Source organism: Aquarana catesbeiana, linkage group LG02 (genome assembly GCF_042186555.1).
Source record: "Aquarana catesbeiana isolate 2022-GZ linkage group LG02, ASM4218655v1, whole genome shotgun sequence".
Taxonomy (NCBI): domain Eukaryota; kingdom Metazoa; phylum Chordata; class Amphibia; order Anura; family Ranidae; genus Aquarana; species Aquarana catesbeiana.
The window spans coordinates 287,799,644-287,817,990 of record NC_133325.1 but is presented as its reverse complement, the minus strand read 5'-3'; the positions used below and the strand labels follow the sequence as shown (position 1 = coordinate 287,817,990).

The 18,347-nt window shown below is 39.9% G+C and overlaps 1 protein-coding gene across 5 annotated transcripts in view; it reads right to left on the bottom strand.

The window, feature by feature from the left end:
• Nucleotides 1-18,347, bottom strand: part of MYO16 (myosin XVI) — a 669,347-nt gene that overhangs the window by 48,038 nt on the left and 602,962 nt on the right. For 4 of the 5 annotated variants that reach the window (XM_073614485.1, XM_073614486.1, XM_073614487.1 and 1 more), the window contains exons 30-32: nt 15,039-15,279; nt 12,183-12,493; nt 9,260-10,408 (exon numbers count right to left, since the gene is read on the bottom strand). In XM_073614485.1, coding sequence (XP_073470586.1) covers nt 9,260-10,408; nt 12,183-12,493; nt 15,039-15,279 — 1,701 coding nt within the window. The remainder of the gene's footprint in view (nt 1-9,259; nt 10,409-12,182; nt 12,494-15,038; nt 15,280-18,347) is intronic. The other variant, XM_073614488.1, reaches the window with a different exon arrangement.

Below are 18,347 nucleotides of genomic sequence, written 5' to 3'. Positions count from 1 at the left end.
CACATCTTCTGACTGGCAGTTCAAATTGTCGCAAGTCTTTACTAAAGATGACAAAGACTTAACAACAGAAGCCCAATGTAAGTCCGTTTTTGAAAAATTTAAAACTCTAATGAAGAAAGAAATGCGGCTTTGGTGGGATTGCACAGGTCTTCAGCAATATATTGTAGAGTGTATGGTGCCCAGAGGTCTGCGGATTAGGAAATCTCCCTCTACAGTTTACTCTGATCTTTTCCTCACAGAATGGAATGACATCCTCTCTAAATGTTCATTTGACTTAATGCGTTTGAGTTCATCATATGAAGAGACACTCCTTGTAGATGTCAACAAGAACATAGTCTCTTTGAAGGAGTGTGTTTTGCAATATCAATCGCTCTCTATATATAATGATCTCAATACCAATCTTCAGCTCAAAATCTCTAACTTAGAGACTGAGATTATGGAGATCAAGAGATCGAAATATCTACGGGACTTAAAAGATTATGAAAATGGGATTGTTTACATACGTACAAAAAATAAAAGTTTCCCTCACTCTATTCTTAAAAAGAACAGGGATCAGGAGGTGACAGAAGAGTTAACTTCAGCTCACCGGAGGATACACAGTCAGAATTTTCTGACACAGCTGAACAACAGTCTCCTGCCTCCTCTGGGTTCAGTCAGCTCATTTTTTTCCAGAGAGGAGCCATTACAGTAGTCCGAAACAAATCCTCAAACATCAACAGAGCCACCGGATCAAAGAGGAAAAAGAGGATGAGGCGGGGGTCATCATACAAACAACACAGGCTACCGAAGATATCCAAGGAAAGCCAAGAAGACACAGAACTAAGTACAGACTTTTCTAACAATGTATTTAACCTGTCAGGCATTGTATTATCCCAGCATGAACTTTCTGTTTTGTCTAAGGGTTTGTCTTTTGTCCCCAGTACACATTTTTGTCTTTTTTCCATCATACTGGATATCAATCATTTTGTAACAAACCTAATGCTTAGGAAACATTTCAAGGATATACCTTCTGATAGCGAATCCACAGTGTGTCACAATGTTTAAAATGAGACCACCTCCTTCAGATTTGATTATTTAGTAGCAAGGTCTGTATTGGAGAGTCTGCAAGCAGAATCAGAGGGAGGATCTTTTGGTATACAGGAATCAAACATTAACATGGGGATAAATATTTTTACCCTGTTCAAAACAGAAATTACATTGTGGATTCGTTTCAGAATGTTGTGGAATCAGAATTGGTTAAATTGCAGGAATCGTGTCAACAGGACAATAATAGAAATAAAATTAATTTGAAAAAGCAAGAAACCATATCCTTAAATGCCTTAAAAATTAGATCTGACATAGTGATTCGCCAGGCAGATAAGGAGGTTACTGTAGAGATCCTAGATACTGCTAGCTACAAACAGGAAGCACTCAGGCAGCTGGAAGATCACATCACATATCTCCCCCCTCAGTTCTGATCCCACAACAACTATACAACAAAAAATGTTACACTTATTGGATGAAGGTAAGGAGATGGGTGTTTTAGGATCTCTTGCAAGAACGCACAGAGATTCAAAAGCGACTCAAAAAAAGGGGCTTTAATACACGATCAATAGGTAAAAGTAAAAATATAGCATTTCACAGAGATCGGGTGGAGATGATTCAGAATAATGGCACAAATAAACACAAACAGTGTAGTGATTACAATAGAAATAAAGTTAATTTTGTCACTACATTTTCTTTAGAATACAACAAAATCATTGTGATTCTTAAAGAACATCTCCTCATTTTGTATGCTGACAAGGATCTGTACTCTGTTATCCAGGGGGGTTGCCATTTTTCCAGTAAAAGGGCCCCCAGTTTAGGAAGTATGCTGTCACCCAGCTTTTTTTGCTTTCAGAAGTCAAACAAATCACAGACCTGGCTTTCCACTGTAGGTTCCTACATGTGTGGGCACAACACCTGTAGGCAGTGTCATAGACATAAAAAAAAGCACCTCTGTTTTTTCTTTTTCTACCAAGAAAACATACCATCAAACAACATAAACTGCAACTCTAAATCAGTGGCATATGTTATTCAGTGTAGTGCCTGCAGTCTACAATATGTTGGGTGCACTATACACCCGTTAGATTTAGAATCTCGGAACATAGGAATGACACTACAAATATTATTGCTGAAAATATCTCAAATGTGTCAAAACATTTCCAGGAATTCCATCATGGTAATTGTGACACTTTTTCCTTTTTTGGTGCTGAACAGGTTAAAAGACTCCCAAGAGGAGGTGACACTCATCGTATTTTGCTTAAACGTGAAGTGTGGTGGATCCATACCCTCAATACTAGAAAACCGTTTGGTTTGAATGATAGGATGGACATAAATCTCTTTTTTTAACATAATCGCAATGTTTGATACATTTATTGCACCAATTTGAATATGCCTTATTTGTTCATGTTATGTCCCTCATATGCCTGCTGTGCTTCTCTCTTTCTTTTCTCCATGTGGTTTTAATTGTTTTGATTGCTCTGATTAGGGTGCACCTGCCCCATCTGGAGTGCTTACTTAACATGTATGCTTTGATGAAGGCTTCTTAGCCAAAACGCGTCAGTTTTGACTGTACCCATGTACCCAAATAAAGGACTTTTATTCAAGAGCATCCGAGTCGCCAGCCCTTTTCTGATTCAAAATATTTATGACAAAGACTAAAATTAGGACGCTAAAACCACATTTAACAATTCACACCTCTGGAAGGTTTAATGGTTTTTCTTAATAGAACACTAAACTACAGAGGGCTTAAAGCGGAATTCCAGCCATATATAAAATGTCAATACCCCCCCTTCCCCAGCTGATGCATAAAATAATATTCATTATACTATGAAGGATGTAATACAAAGGTGTACTGTTTTGCAGCAACCGGCTATACATTCACAAAATGACCATTATTTTCTGCATCAGCTTGGGGGAGGGGGGGAGAAACAGTTATATTTACATATCGTTAGTCTTTAGATTTGCTTTTTTTGTTGTGTCTTTAGGGGTTTATTTTATTTTTTAATTTTATTTTTTTTATTACACTGACCAACAGAAATAGACTATTCTAAATTGAAAACATATATCTACAAAGTAATTTAAATTAGTTACAATTAAAAATCATAGAAAATGCACAGGCATATGTTTCACATATCTAAACACTGAAAATATCCCTCTTTCCGCTTTGGAAAACTGCCAAAGTTTTGTCAGGTTGCATAAGGATTGTGAGAAAATAGTATTTTTCAATCCAGCCACATATTTCATATTGGATTGAGCTCTGGATCCTGACTTGGCTATTCCAGGACATTAGCATTGGTGTTATGAAAGTATATATAGAGCCATACATTTTTTTCAGTTTTGGATAAAGTAGGGAATGATTAAAAGCCCTGTCATGCTATTTTTTGCCGTGTGTCCAATTGGGAAGATTCCACTTCAAAGTGAGAGAAATGCTGCTCTTGTACATTTGCCACCCAAACAGGTTTAGCCTCACTTGTTCTGATGACAACTTCAAAATTTTGAATTTACTCTTTCTGTTTTGGTGACAGTGGCCACCAGGATAAAAAAGGGGGGTGAATGATAGAATATTCGACTAACTTGTCTTCAGGGTCTCTTAGGATTTTTCTTATGGCAAACTAATGTCATGTGTGTTTTATTACACAATGGATTTCATTTTGTTTCTCATCCACAAAGCAGCAACTAGTGAAGTAGCCAGGCAACAGTTGTGTGCATAGTCTAACCCAGTGGTTCTCAATCTCAGTCCTCAAGTACCCCCAACAGGCCATGTTTTGGTAACTTCGCTTAGATAAAATAGCTGTTATCAATACCAAGTCATTGATATTGATTTAAGGCAGCTGTGCAAAGTAAAGGTAAACTTTAAAACATGAAATGTTGGGGGTACTTGAGGACTGAGGTTGAGAACCACTGGTCTAACCAATTTCAGCCATATAGGTCTATATTTCTTTCAGGAATTTCACAGGCCTCCTTATTGCCTCCTTCACTAGCCTCCTTATTTTAATGATTCCGTACTTTACTTACTACCTTACTATCTGTTCTTTGTAGATTTAGAGTTGTGCCATACTCTTTCCACCCCTTGACTATGCCACACTCTTTCCATCCCTTAACTAGCGATTTAACTGAATTTCAAGGTTTATTTGATAACTTTTGATACATTTCTTTAATTCCATTTTGTACTTTTTAATCAGATCTTGATGTGTTCTTTTATCTTCATAGTGTAGGCGTATAATCATCAGAATGGCCAAACTCACGATGATAGTGCCAGCAATGGAGTCAAAGGTGGTAGAGAAATGGCTTTCCCACTTCTGTGAGGGCTGTGGACAGAAGGGGCTGCAGACCAAAAATGGGAAGCCTGAAAACACTTTCCAACAGCTGAGAGCGGTGACCATAACTACATCAGGGAGGGGAAAGGCTGAGCACAGATCCAGGAAGCACAATCACTGTATGACCAGAGTGAGGGATGGCAGAGCTGCTGATCGTATACCTCTCAAGCTCTGGCACTTGCTGTGATACACACCACATCCCCTGCTCTAAACCATTTGATCCATCAGGCTTTCCCGATGTCTGCCTGCTGTCGGAGCATGTGACACGGCTGCAGAGGAGTTCTGTGGTGTCCAAACACCTTGCAGCTCAGCCTCATTCCCGCTGCCCCTCCAGCATCCATCTCTGGTCTTACTGTCCGCTGCAGTGGTCCTGTCATCTTCCACTCTGGTCATGAAGTGATCATGCTTCCTGGATCTGTGCTCAGCCTTTCCTCTCCCTGATGTAGCCCGGCTTTGGATATGGTCACCACTCCCACCTGCTGTAAAGCGTTTCCATGCTTCCCATTTTTGGTCTGCAGCCCACTCTGTCCATTGCCCTCACGGAAGCAGGACAGCCATTTCTCTACGACCTTTGGCTCCATTGCTGGCACTATCACAGTGAGTTTGGCCATTCTGACGATTTTTCCCATTTGTACTGTGTATTGGTTAAATGTTTTATCAGCAATAAACAGTTTTAAATTTCACATGGATTCCATCCCCAGTTGATTCCTTGTCACCTCCTGGATCTGCGCTTCCCAATTCTGATGTTTATACATTGATTCTGACTCACCAGAAGGTGGACTATAAGATCCAACTTCTGGTGAGTCAGAATCAAGGTAAATGTGTATTTATACTAAAATCACTGGAAACCCCTTAACTACATACAATAATCTCAGTTTAACTAACTATGGGGGTTATTTACTAAAAGAAAATCCACTTTGCACTACAAGTGCAAACTACAAGCGCAAAGTGCACTTGAAATTGCACTAAAAGTGCATTTGGAAGTGCAGTCACTGTAGATCCGAGGGGGACATGCGAGGAGAATAAAAAACAGCATTTTAGCTTGCACATGATTGGATAATAAAATCAGCAAAGCTTCCCCTCATTTCAGATCTACCCCTCAGATTTACAGCGACTGCACTTCCAAGTGACTAAAGACGGTAAAGGGACTTCGCGCTTCAAATCTATCACATGAATAAGTGACGGTATTGTGACCTATAAAAAGTGCAGCTATAGTGACTAAAAACATAAACATCAACTGTGAGTAAACACAACAGTGAATAAACACACACAATAGTCAACAAAATAATCCGAAAGTGCTAATGACACAAATGCTCTTTATAGGTGAAAAGTTTATAATGTTCTCTTCTTAAATAAAAGTTCAAAATAATATGTAACTGTAGCTGGGATCCAGTATGTGGGACAATACAGATAATCTTTTAATGGGGGGTCCGGTGAATCCGGGCTCTCTAAACTCTCACCTTAAAAAAGCGAATATAGGCATCAGGTGTCTGCTTTAGAAGGTCCTGTGTGGTGCAGTACATTTAGTGATCCGGGTAATGTGCCTCTAGTGGTTGGATAATCCTCCCGGCGTACACATGCCTATACAAGTAGAGAGGAGGAGAGAGGAGGGAAGGAGGGGTTGCCCACCTTGGGCATGCCTCTTACTAAATACCTTGGAATGTCTTCTTTCCAAAAAGGGGTCATTGAAATGACCCCTTTTTGGAAAGAAGACATTCCAAGGTATTTAATAAGGGGCATGCCCAAGATGGGCAACCCCTCCTTCCCTCCTCTCTCCTTCTCTCTACTTGTATAGGCATGTGTACGCCGGGAGGATTATCCAACCACATTGAAATGACCCCTTTTTGGAAAGAAGACATTCCAAGGTATTTAATAAGGGGCATGCCCAAGATGGGCAACCCCTCCTTCCCTCCTCTCTCCTTCTCTCTACTTGTATAGGCATGTGTACACCGGGAGGATTATCCAACCACTAGAGGCACATTACCCGGATCACTAAATGTACTGCACCACACAGGACCTTCTAAAGCAGACACCTGATGCCTATATTCGCTTTTTTAAGGTGAGAGATTAGAGAGCCCGGATTCACCGGACCCCCCATTAAAAGATTATCTGTATTGTCCCACATACTGGATCCCAGCTACAGTTACATATTATTTTGAACTTTTATTTAAGAAGAGAACATTATGAACTTTTCACTTATAAAGAGCATCTGTGTCATTAGCACTTTCGGATTATTTTGTTGACTATTGTGTGTGTTTATTCACTGTTGTGTTTACTCACAGTTGATGTTTATGTTTTTAGTCACTATAGCTGCACTTTTTATAGGTCAAAATACCGTCACTTATTCATGTGATAGGTTTGAAGCGCGAAGTCCCTTTACCGTCTTTAGTTTGTTGAGTGTAGTGTGAACACTTTAGACTTTGCTGCAGTCCTTAGAGACATCATCACCTTACATTCACGCATATTATTTTACACATTTCGTTTGCTCTGTCTATCTATTTACTATATATCTTTATTAAGATCTAGACATATTCCTTTACTCTTTATAGTGCGAGGGACACCACCACATGCACTTCCAAGTGCACTTTCAGTGCAATTTCAAGTGCACTTTGCACTTGTAGTTTGCACTTGTAGTTTGCACTTGTAGTGCAAAGTGGATTTGCCTTTTGTAATTAACCCCCTATGCGTTTATGGGAAAGAATTGTCAACACCAGTGATGATTTAGCTGTGTCATTTGAAAGGAAGATGTATTCTTATGACATCAGTTATTTAGTATTTTTCATTGTAATGAATTTAAACTATTTTGCAGAGATCTGTTTTCACTTTCACAGTAAGTTTGTGTCTACTGATCTGAGTAAACAAAATATTAAATCCAATGTGAGTCAATGAGGTGTTGTTAACATTAATTCAAAGAGAACTGGGCACAACATTTACCCATTTTCAACCAATTTTCCACATTCTCTGTATCAATGGTTTTTGCCGATTTTAAACAGGATTCACCTAGTTCCATTACCATTATTGCCTATATTTGGCTTTGATCCAATCTGGAACGGTAAACAGTTAACAAAATAAAAAAGGATATTTTTTAGTGTGCTGTGGTTTTATTGGTTATGACTAAGCGAATAAATTTGTGAAACGCATCAACCATGCTCTCCTCCATGTAAATCATGATGCTGCTGTAAAAATATTTTTTGGTGTTGGATGATTTTACGCAATAAAGCATTTTCCTTGCATTCTGGAGTGCGGTCATTCAGTTTACTATTGGATTACAATTATTCTCAATTTATGGTACAGAACTGTGTTTATACAGTTTCAGAACCATGGATAGCAGTCATCAGCAAGTGAATAAAAGAGGGCTTAGGGTCTGGGCACAAGTTTTCAAGGAAGTCAGGGTTTTCAAGAAATTGATGAATGTCACATTTGTATGGCTCGCCATCTCTTTAGAGGGGAACCATTTTTTTTGTATCTCAGATATAGGTCATGAGGACCCTTGGGAAGTGATAAAGTCTAATTTTGTTGCCAACTAGGTATTGCCAGTTTTGCATGCAAGGAGAAATCTGGGTTCCCCATGACTGGTGTCATTAGTGAAGTATATAAATGAGAGAGACAAAAAAATTTAATTGCTTGTTCTACCTTTAGTGTTGTGCCTATCAGACAGGGAAATTAAACTCCAAGAGGAAGATTTTTAAAGATCTATGTAAGGCTGACAGAGGGATGTTGGAGGCTTCCTGTTCTATAGCTACTCATTTGTTAAACATTGAATGTTTGCAGCAGTCAAATATTTGTGCAAGGTGTATGGCTTGATCATAGCGCACATAGTCTTGAAATCCAAGTCCCCTTGGCAAGCAAAGTATGTAGTGTGCTATGCTGAATGTTTTCTTTTTTTGCCCCCCCCCAAAAATTTATAAATTCATTTTTAATAGAGTGGAGAAAAGTAGGATGTATTGTCATAGGGGAGCATTTGCAGTATTAAGGGGCATTCTATTCATTTGCAGCATGTTGCCTTTGTCACATTAAGTGCATATCTCAATTTTCCATCTTTTAAGGTCTTGTTTTATTGTTGTTAAGGGAGGGGGATTTCACCTGAAAAATGTCTGAAAATGCCAGGGTGACATGGACTCCAAGGTATTGCATTTTTTTCTGAGTTGTCATATTAAAGTGGAAGTTTGAAAGTATGGTGGGCAATCATTAGGTGGGAATATTAATGTTCAGCAATTTAAATTCGGAAAGATTGATTTTGTAATTTAACAGGCTGGTATTCCTCCAACACACTGGGCTCATCCAGCCAATCAGTCTTGATAAATATGTGGAACGAAACCTGTAAAGTCTAGTGTAATGATTCATAGATGCCTCTGCAAAAGTGTATATGGAGCAGAGGGGTTATCTCAATACAAATTCATGGCACAAAGCATATGAAAAGCATCTACAGTCAGCCATACATGTCTATCCAACTTGTAAACATTTTATTAACCCTGCCTTCCTGGGCATTGGTGGGAACAAAAGGCCTTGCAGTTGCTGAAATACCCAGCATACTAGGTCTGGGATACAGGTGTAATTTTTAAATTAAAGAGTTAAAGCTGACTGAAAGAATTCCTAATGGAATATACAGTATAATATAAAAATATAATTTACCACAGCAAACAATAGATTATCAGGGCTAGATTTGTGTCACTTGAGCCTGAAGGCACACAACCAATGGCACTCAAATAATGTAATAAATTGCATAAATACGAAATTACAAACATTGGAGAAAATTATAGTAAAATAATTTAGATATTTTGCCTTATATGAAAAATTAAACTTGACTATCTACATTGTGCAACTGCTGCATTATTTTTTGAGAATCAATCTTGAAGTGTCAAATAAAGTAAAAATTAATATCAAAATTTTACAAAAAAGTCACTGTATTTCTTTCATACCTTCCAGCTCACGAATTTTCCTGCCAGCTGCCGATTTTCTCAGTAAACTCCTCCCTGAGTTAAAGAGGGTTGTTAGCTCATCCAGAGGACTTGTCACATTGCTAATGTTGGTTACACTGGCTGGAAACACAGAAGGAGATTTAGTTTGAATAGTCCTTGGAATTTTTACCGGTGAAGAAAAGGGCAATTTGGTCACTGTGCTAGAAGAACTATCAGTTACAGAAGGACTAGGTCTACAAAGCGTTTTTAGAGTATCTGTATGAAGAGACCTCTTTGTAGAATTAACTAACAAGGCATATGGAGTCTCAGTGGGAAAAGTAAAGTGTGTAGTCGAACTGTAAGAAGCGGAGGTTGGTTGCAATGGAGGCGTAGAAGGTGGGGACATCTTGCTTGTAACACAAAGTGCACTCTGTGCTGGTGATGATGGTCTTTCACTGTCCCCTTTTTGATATTTTGCACACTGAGGAGATATTGGACTTGAGCATTCCGGCTGTATAGAAAAGTTTATGTTGGTTTCAAGTACAGGAAGTTTTATTACTTCTAATGGAGTCAAGGGGGACTCATCAGATGCAGGAGAACAAGTAACTGGGGCAGGAGGAAATACCAGCAGAGGAGGTCGATGAGGAAGGAGGTTTGGAAATGGAGCTGGTATGTCATACGTTTCCCTGCACTGGCCATCCACTTTTTTACTTATGGCACAGCCATCAACTAAGTTCATATTTGACAAAAAAGTTTGTGAGGCACTGGTCTGCACAGTGTTTCTATTTATTTGATCAGGATTGAAATATTTCATTTCCTCATATACAGCTTCTCCTTGTTCTGGACTGCAGGCTTCGTGTGGACAACTCTTCTTAGCATTACCAACCATTTCTATATACACAGGTTCATTATCATCTTCTTCCTGTGACATATATACAGATAACATCCCTGGATGTGGTCCATCTGCAGAGGCAGCTCTTTGCATGATTCCCATATCCCGACTGCATTTTCTGACTAGCACACTTAATGATTTCACTTCACCAAATCTATGGACAGATATCTCCTCATAGGAGCCACTCAGCTTTGTATTGGGACTTCTCTTTGGTTTTGGTGGTGGAATTTTTTTCATGGTGCTGTAATCATCACTATGCGGTCTTGGCCGATAGAGAGCTAAAACAGGAAAACAATATACTAGTTTAAGAAAGAGGGAGGAAGAGAATATAAAGAGGAGGATAACAGAAGTGATAGAACAGAAAGAGAAGAACAGAGGGGGTAAGAAAGAAGGGGAAGGGGAATAGAGTGAGCAGAAGAGAGGGAGAAGAAGAAAAGGGAAAGAAAGAAGGAGAGAGAGAAAAGGAAGACAGGGAGGAGGAGAAGAGAGAATGAGTGAGATGAGAGGACAGATGATAAGCAAACCTTAAAACATGTATTAAAGTGTGTCTAAAGCCAAAATTTTTTTTTTTTTTTTTAATAAAGTAGTGCTTCCTAAGAACCCCTGTTAGGCTTTTACTGCTGTCTATAATCCAACTAGGGAAACTCACTCCATTTTTCATGCATTGGTGGCCACAATTAGGAGGATACAAAGTAATGGGAAAAACCCAAAGTAATGGGAAAACCCAGAACTCTGAGTTATCACCAGAATAGGAGAAAAAGGGAAACCTTCCAATTGGGGCATTTGTTCCTGCGACAACTGTCTAAGAGTGAATTTTTACTACTTTAGGGAAATCTCCTTTCATTTCTTGTTGGCTGTAGAAGGCAGGACGCAAAGACAAATCTCCTAAAAGAGACACAGATTAAAAAAACAAAAAGAAAACCTGAAAGTGGGTTTCACCCCTTCTCGACCAGCAGCTGCAATTATACTGTGGCAGGTTGGCTCCCCTGCGTGAGCTGTCATAGCTATACGTCGGCTCTTTAAGATGCTGTAGCAGGCGCGCGCAATCACTTGTGACAGAGCAAGAACTGGGATCTGTGTGTGTAAACACATAAATCCCAGTTCTGTCAGCTGAGAGGAGAGAGATTGTGTGTTCCTACTAAGTAGGAACAATGATCTCTCCCCTCCTCTAGTCAGCCACATGCCCCCCACAGTTAGAACACACACGAGGGAACACAGTTAACCCCTTGTTTGCCCTCTAGTGTTAACTCCTTCCCTGCCAGTGACATTTATACAGTAATCAGTGGCTATTTTTAGTTCTGATCGCTGTATAAATGTCACTGGTCCCAAACAAGTGTCAAAAGTGTCCAACATATCCGTCACAATGTTGCAGTCCCGATAAAAATTGCAGACCACCGCCATAAAAATAATACATAAAAATGCCATAAATCTATCCCCTATTTTGTAGACGCTATAACTTTTGTGCAAACCAATTAATATCTGCTTATTGCAATTTTTTTACCACAAATATGTAGAAGAATACATATCGGCCTAAACTAATGAAGACTTTTTTTTTTTTTTTTGGATATTTATTATAGCAAAAAGTACAAAATATTGTGTTTATAGCGCAACAAAAAAAAAAACACAGAGGTGATCAAATACCACCAAAAGAAAGCTCTAGTTGTGGGGAAAAAAGAACATAAATATTGTTTGGGTACAACATTGCATGACTGTGCAATTGCCAGTTAAAGCGACGCAGTGCCGTGTCACAAAAAATGGCCTGGTCAGGAAGGGGGCAAATCCTTCCGGGGCTGAAGTGGTTAATTATGCTATACTATATTCAAAGCACTCTTCTAGTCAAACCTTACCCCAACCCTTTATTTATATGCATACTTGAAAAGCAACTTATCAAATAATTACATTACTTTCAAATGAACATTTTATTGTTCTAAAACAAACATAAATTGTGTAACAACAACATACATTGTGTTTCAGTAGTTTTAATTTTAACTATTGATGCTACATGACTACTTGTGCTGTATATTCTTAAAAGTCCATGGAAATAGTTCTCACCATCATTATCAAGATCCTTAGCTGCAGCAATAAGACACGCACTAACAGCTTCATAAGAAGCGCTTAATCTTGTAGTAGGGTTTCTCTTTGGTTTTGGAGGAGGTTGTTTTCGAGGTGACTGTAGATTACCACTGTCATCTAAACTTAAAACTGTGTGCAGAGACATGGATCTGCCAGATGTTCCAGGTGCAGACTGTGCCAAGCTACCCACACTTAGTGGAATTGTAATGGAATCTGAATGAAACAAGTTAGGTGTAGAACGGTATCCTCCAAAGGTGCTTTTCAACATCCTTTTACCCATGTCTTCATTTCTAAAATAAAGAGAATTTCCAATGGTATTGCTTACAAAACTTTAGAATTGAATTCTGGAAAACAGCTAACTAGACAGATGAAATACACCTATGAGAGTTGTTATAACTGTCAAAAAGATTTTTATGTCTAGCTATCCAGCTACATCACCACTCTTGTCTCCAAATATCACCCAAACCGTAAAGACCTCCTGTTTTCTAGCTTCCTTGTTTCCTCCTCCCATGCTCATATCTAGGACTTCTCCAGAGCCTCTCCAACCCCCTGGAACTCCTACCCCAATCTGTCCAGCTATCTTCTACTCTGTCTACTTTTAGGTACTCCCTTAAAACTCATCTTTTCAGGGAAGCCTACCCTGCCTTCAGCTAACAACCAAATTTTCTATTTCTCCCATCAGTTCATCCCTCACAGTTACCTTTTGTTCCACCAGCCCCTCTCTATTCGATTGTAAGCTCCCAGGAGCAGAGCTCTCCTAATCCTTTTGTATTGAATTGTATTGTTGCTGTATTATCTCCCTTTATGTTGTAAAGTGCTACGCAAACTTTTGGAGCTATATAAATCCTATATAATAATAGTAATTCAGCCCTGATATTCAGACAGATCTGCCACACCAGATAGTCCTGTCTGGCATGGGAGTGGACCTATTCTTTCTTCATTGCAGTTTCACTTTCACTTAACTGGACAATGAAAGGAGAAGCAGAACAGCAATAAGCACACTCTCTGTCAACTCTGCTCTCTCCTCCTATCATCATGTTCCTTGCACTGCGACACATCCTATTAGTTTCCTGTGCTCATTTTTCCCCTGCCTTGAGTTTTGCTATACAAGTACTGTAAGAGGCTGATATCAAGTCAAATTAGGAACCTTACACTGCTCACATGTTAAATAAAAACAATTTATCAAGCTAATTTTTACAGAGCTGCTTTCATTTTTGTTTGCCCAGAGTTCAGCTTTCAAAAAATCTAACTATAAAATGTAAAATCTACACCTATGCCAGCTCAGCAACCTGGGTGTCTCATTTGTCTCCACTTCAGCACTGTTCTCAGGATTGCCACTATAGACACCATTATTAATACCATTGTTTCAATCTGTCTTACTTGACAGTGACATATACTTAGCTAAAATGATTGAGAATGATCAGACCAGATCTTTATGTGGCTAGCTAAGAAATTCCATTGCCCTTTTTGTCAATGGCATACAACTGTAGCCAAATAAATGAACTGCCCTTAGATGGGAGTGAAATGAATTGATGTCCCAGTGTGGACACCCCTATGAAATAGGAACCATGCTTCTATTTAGGCATTGTTATTTAGAGCAAACTTTTTTATTATTTGTAGCTTGGATGATTGTTTTTTTTTTATATTTTTAATAAATTCTTTATTTTCTTTTTACAAGAGTACTGAGTAGAGAACGCAGGAATATGCAATATAATTACAGAAAGGTAATAGCCAAGACAATATGCATTTAGTATGCTTTAGCCAGCCCTGTCCTTGTCTCTGCTTGTTTTTTTTTTTTTTTAATGTATGTCCTAGGGTAACAACAATATCTGATGAGGCTTTTTTTTTTTTTTTTAAACTTCACTGTTTTTAATTGAGCTTTTACCTAACCTTTTACCATCTGCCATTCAAACTTTTCACTTTACTTGAACAGAAAAACTCAGCTTATAATTTGTGATCAGTTGAATGTACCTGGGTTTGGTTAGAGACAGGTTCATTGAACATGACGAAAGGTTCAGGTGCCGAATCCAAATTCAATTGGAGCTGAAGGTTAAAAAACAGTAATGGCCATTTTCTGGACCAATATGTAGAGGATTGTCAAAAAATGGCTTGGCACTGCCCTGAGGGATATGTAACAAAGTAATAATTTTTTTTAAAATTTGAATTTGGCGAGGAGCAGGGATTTTATTAACACTTAATATTATTAATAATTAATAATACTAAATAACATGCCAAGGGGATGCCATGAAGCTGTCTGTGAAGTGAAAAAACTTTGTAATATATACAACGTACTACAGAAACAATTACATTTACGAAGAAATAAAGTGTGTTAAAATTTCCAGCAAAATTACAGCTTTCGCTGATTTGTTATGTTTGTGAACAACATGCAAACATGACCGAATTGCAAGTGCTGAATCCAAATCCCAATGAAGATAATGGGAGCCGAATATTAAAAAACAGTAATTTCTGAATCTTTTTTTAAGCCAACTCTTATTTAATGCGGATTATCCCCAAATTTCAAAGAAATTCTGTAGGCAGTGATATAGATATAATGGAACCCTAGAATACAATTTCAGTAAGGGCATTGCTGTAACATTTAAAGTAAAAAAAAGGTGAACCAATGAAAATGTCTTTGATGCTTGCCTTATATATTAGAAATTAGTCAAAATTGCCAAACTAAAATATGGGCATATCCTTACAATGTGCTTGGTGGTCAAGCAGCCACATTTCAGATAAACTGATTTTCAAATTTTCAAATTTATGAATAGCAAATAAATCTTCTTCATTATTTTTATCTACAGGTGTTGCGTTCTTTCATATCCTGTAACCATTTACCTGTTTGGATTGACTTCCTTATCCAAAGCCAGTACTGTTGTGTTGCTAGCAGCCTCTGAATCAGAGTGAAGTCTGTCTTTTTCTCGAGCAATGTCAGCTGCATTTTGGATAACCAGGGAACTGTAGGTTTGTTGCCCCGTCTGCTCTACAGACAGAAGAAAGTCTTCTATGCAAGTAACTTCATTTTGTTTAATATTCATTCTATGCCGCAGCTGATGACGAGCTAAAAACATCCTTATAACTAATGTAAAAAAAGAAAAAGAAATTAGAACTAAAATGATACTTACTAGTGTTGTCCTTTACTTTTAACATGTCTACAGGTGGCCTGCTTCTGCTACACAGTGTCAGTCAGCAGGTTCACACAGCTTTGCTGAGGAAAGATAGAGTCTACATTAAAAATATCAATACACTACCAAATAAAAAATACTCAAATTATGATAATATAGATAGGATGATATTTGTCAGTGCAGCCTACCTGACGGGGCCCCCTTCAGCCCCACCCTTAACCCCACCCCTGCCCCCGCCCCCTGCCTTAAGATCCAGTGAAAGGGCTGAGATGGGTGGGAAGAGGTTAATGATGCCAAGAGGTGCCCATGTCTTACTTTGTAAACTTACAATCTGTTTATTTATGTGCATTATATTAACAGTATGCAGCAAAGTCAGTATAACTGACAGAAGATGTGGGGGGTCAGTCAGTAGAACAATAGACAGAGTCCCCCATTTCACATCAGAGCCCCCTCCATCACATCAGAGCCCCCTCCATCACATCAGAGCCCCCTCCATCACAGCAGAGCCCCCTCCATCACAGCAGAGTCCCCTCCATCACAGCAGAGTCCCCTCCATCACAGCAGAGCCCCCTCCATCACAGCAGAGCCCCCTCCATCACAGCAGAGCCCCCTCCATCACAGCGGAGCCCCCTCCATCACAGCAGAGTCCCCTCCATCACACCAGAGCCCCCTCCATCACAGCAGAGCCCCCTCCACCACAGCAGAGCCCCCTCCATCGCATCAGAGCCCCTCCATCGCATCAGAGCCCCTCCATCACCTCCCAGGCCAGATGCAGTGTCAGTGTGCCTGTTCTAATCTGTTCCCATATGAGAGAACAAATTAGAGAGAACTCTCCTGCACAGCAGCGTGTCTCTTAACTCAGAAGCTCCTGTCCCACGCTGCTAATCCTCAGACTTCTCTCCTCCAGCCAATGAGAGCAGCAGAGGGGTGTGGTCTGGAAACTCCTGCACCTCTTTATGCTATGACCATGGTATTAACACAACACCCCCTAAACTAGTAGGAGTAGCTAAGCGGGGGTGTAAATTAGAAAGTGTTTTTTTTGTTTTTCTCTACTGAACTGTCTTTGAAGCTGCATGGGCCCTCCCGCTGGCCAGGCCCTGTACAACAGGACTGGTTGTACTGGCTTATCAGCTGCCCTGTATGCAATCAACCTATAACCAGTGATTTGATCCTCAACAGGATTAAAAAGTATACATAAGGCACAGAATAGCCAGATCTTTGACAATTGGTCAGTTAAACATCACAATTCAACTTACAGAGATCTTTAAATATACAAAATCGACAAATGACTGAATGAAAGGAATCACCACTTTATTACATTGTTTGCGTGTCTGATCTGCAGCAATTCACACCGTTTTCCTAAAAGGCAACCAGGATTTAAACAGAACTCCAGTCTGCAGAAATCTATGTTTTACTACTGCCTCCTGTATGTTGAGCAGCTTTCTTACCCAATTTCCACATTTATCTAAAGGTGTTCTACTTCAAAATGGAGAGAAAAAAGAAGTCACTTGACCATCCTTGGTCTTCTCATCCTGCTGTGCATTGGCATGTGAGAGGGGTCAGGTTGAACCAGTACATCACTGCAGTAATGCCCACTCAACACTGATTGACATTTAGCAGACATTATGCCTATCTAAACTAATACATACAGCCTCGATTAAATTTGAACAGTAGAAGACAGTAAATCAGATGCTGTGTGTTACATTTGTTTGCAGTACAGATCACATTGCACAGTACAAGACACTAGTCTAAACGTTCCTTACATACCCCTTTCTGTTCCTGTATAAGATGATAATAAAGCATACAATATCACTTTATACATTAAGTCAAATATGGGGTGGCAGTGCGATGTTGGTCTATTGAGTAAGGTGGACCCACATCCCAAATTTTTCAGGGAGAAATGGAAATTTGATCCTCTTAGGGGACTTTAAAGGGGACACCTACTCATAAGTAATAGAGTATAATAAAGAGTATAGTAGATGTAGGTATGATTGCAAAAGTTTGGGTGTTTATTGGGGTAAGGATATGGGTAAATAGGGGGTACAATAGATGAGGCATGAGGTACAGGATACAAGTTATAAACATGGAAACATGGCAATACAACATGCAAAAAGATCCACAATCATGGGACTCCAGGTGTGTATGGAGCACACACCCAGAGAGTACCCGACGCGTTTCGAGATAAAACTCTTCCTCAGGGATGTCTGATAGGGATCAGCAAGCACAGAGGTATGTCATATTATGTTGCTTGGAGGGCATGTGTTACTGTTTTGTATCCAATGAAGCACTCAAAAGAAAGGGGGGGGGTTTTTGGTTGGTTAGGGGGATAAAAAGACACACCACTGGACCTCCACGGATCGTTCGCCCCAGTCCACGTCAGGCCAGGCAGCGGCAAGCGGCGATGTCCAACCTGGTGGTTGTAGCAGCGGCAAGCGGCGATGTGTGGCACACATCGCCGCTTGCCGCTGCTACAACCACCAGGTTGGACCTCCTGGCCTGGACCTCCTGTTGGAGCATTCATCTCCACTGCTCCCACACTGCCATCACACCCCCTGGGGCACCGCTACCCTCATAGGGAATCGGATGCATACAGTCTGGGACAGCACACAGGACCAGTGCATTTGCTCATCAGGCCGGACCTCAAGAAATACCAAGACCCCTCCTCTGGAGACCTGCAGTCTCCTGCCTGCAAGGGCCCTCTTTCGGCCCTCTCCAGATTGGAGCATACTTCAATTACTCTTTTCTACGGTGGCTCTGTGGCGTCCTCTGCTGGGGAGCTCTCTCTCAGGCTGCCCCGCCGGGTTCTGGGTGTCACGGGCCTGACGTGGACTGGGGGCGAACGATCCGTGGAGGTCCAGTGGTGTGTCTTTTTATCCCCCTAACCAAACCAAAAAACCCCCCCCTTTCTTTTGAGTGCTTCATTGGATACAAAACAGTAACACATGCCCTCCAAGCAACATAATATGACATACCTCTGTGCTTGCTGATCCCTATCAGACACCCCTGAGGAAGAGTTTTATCT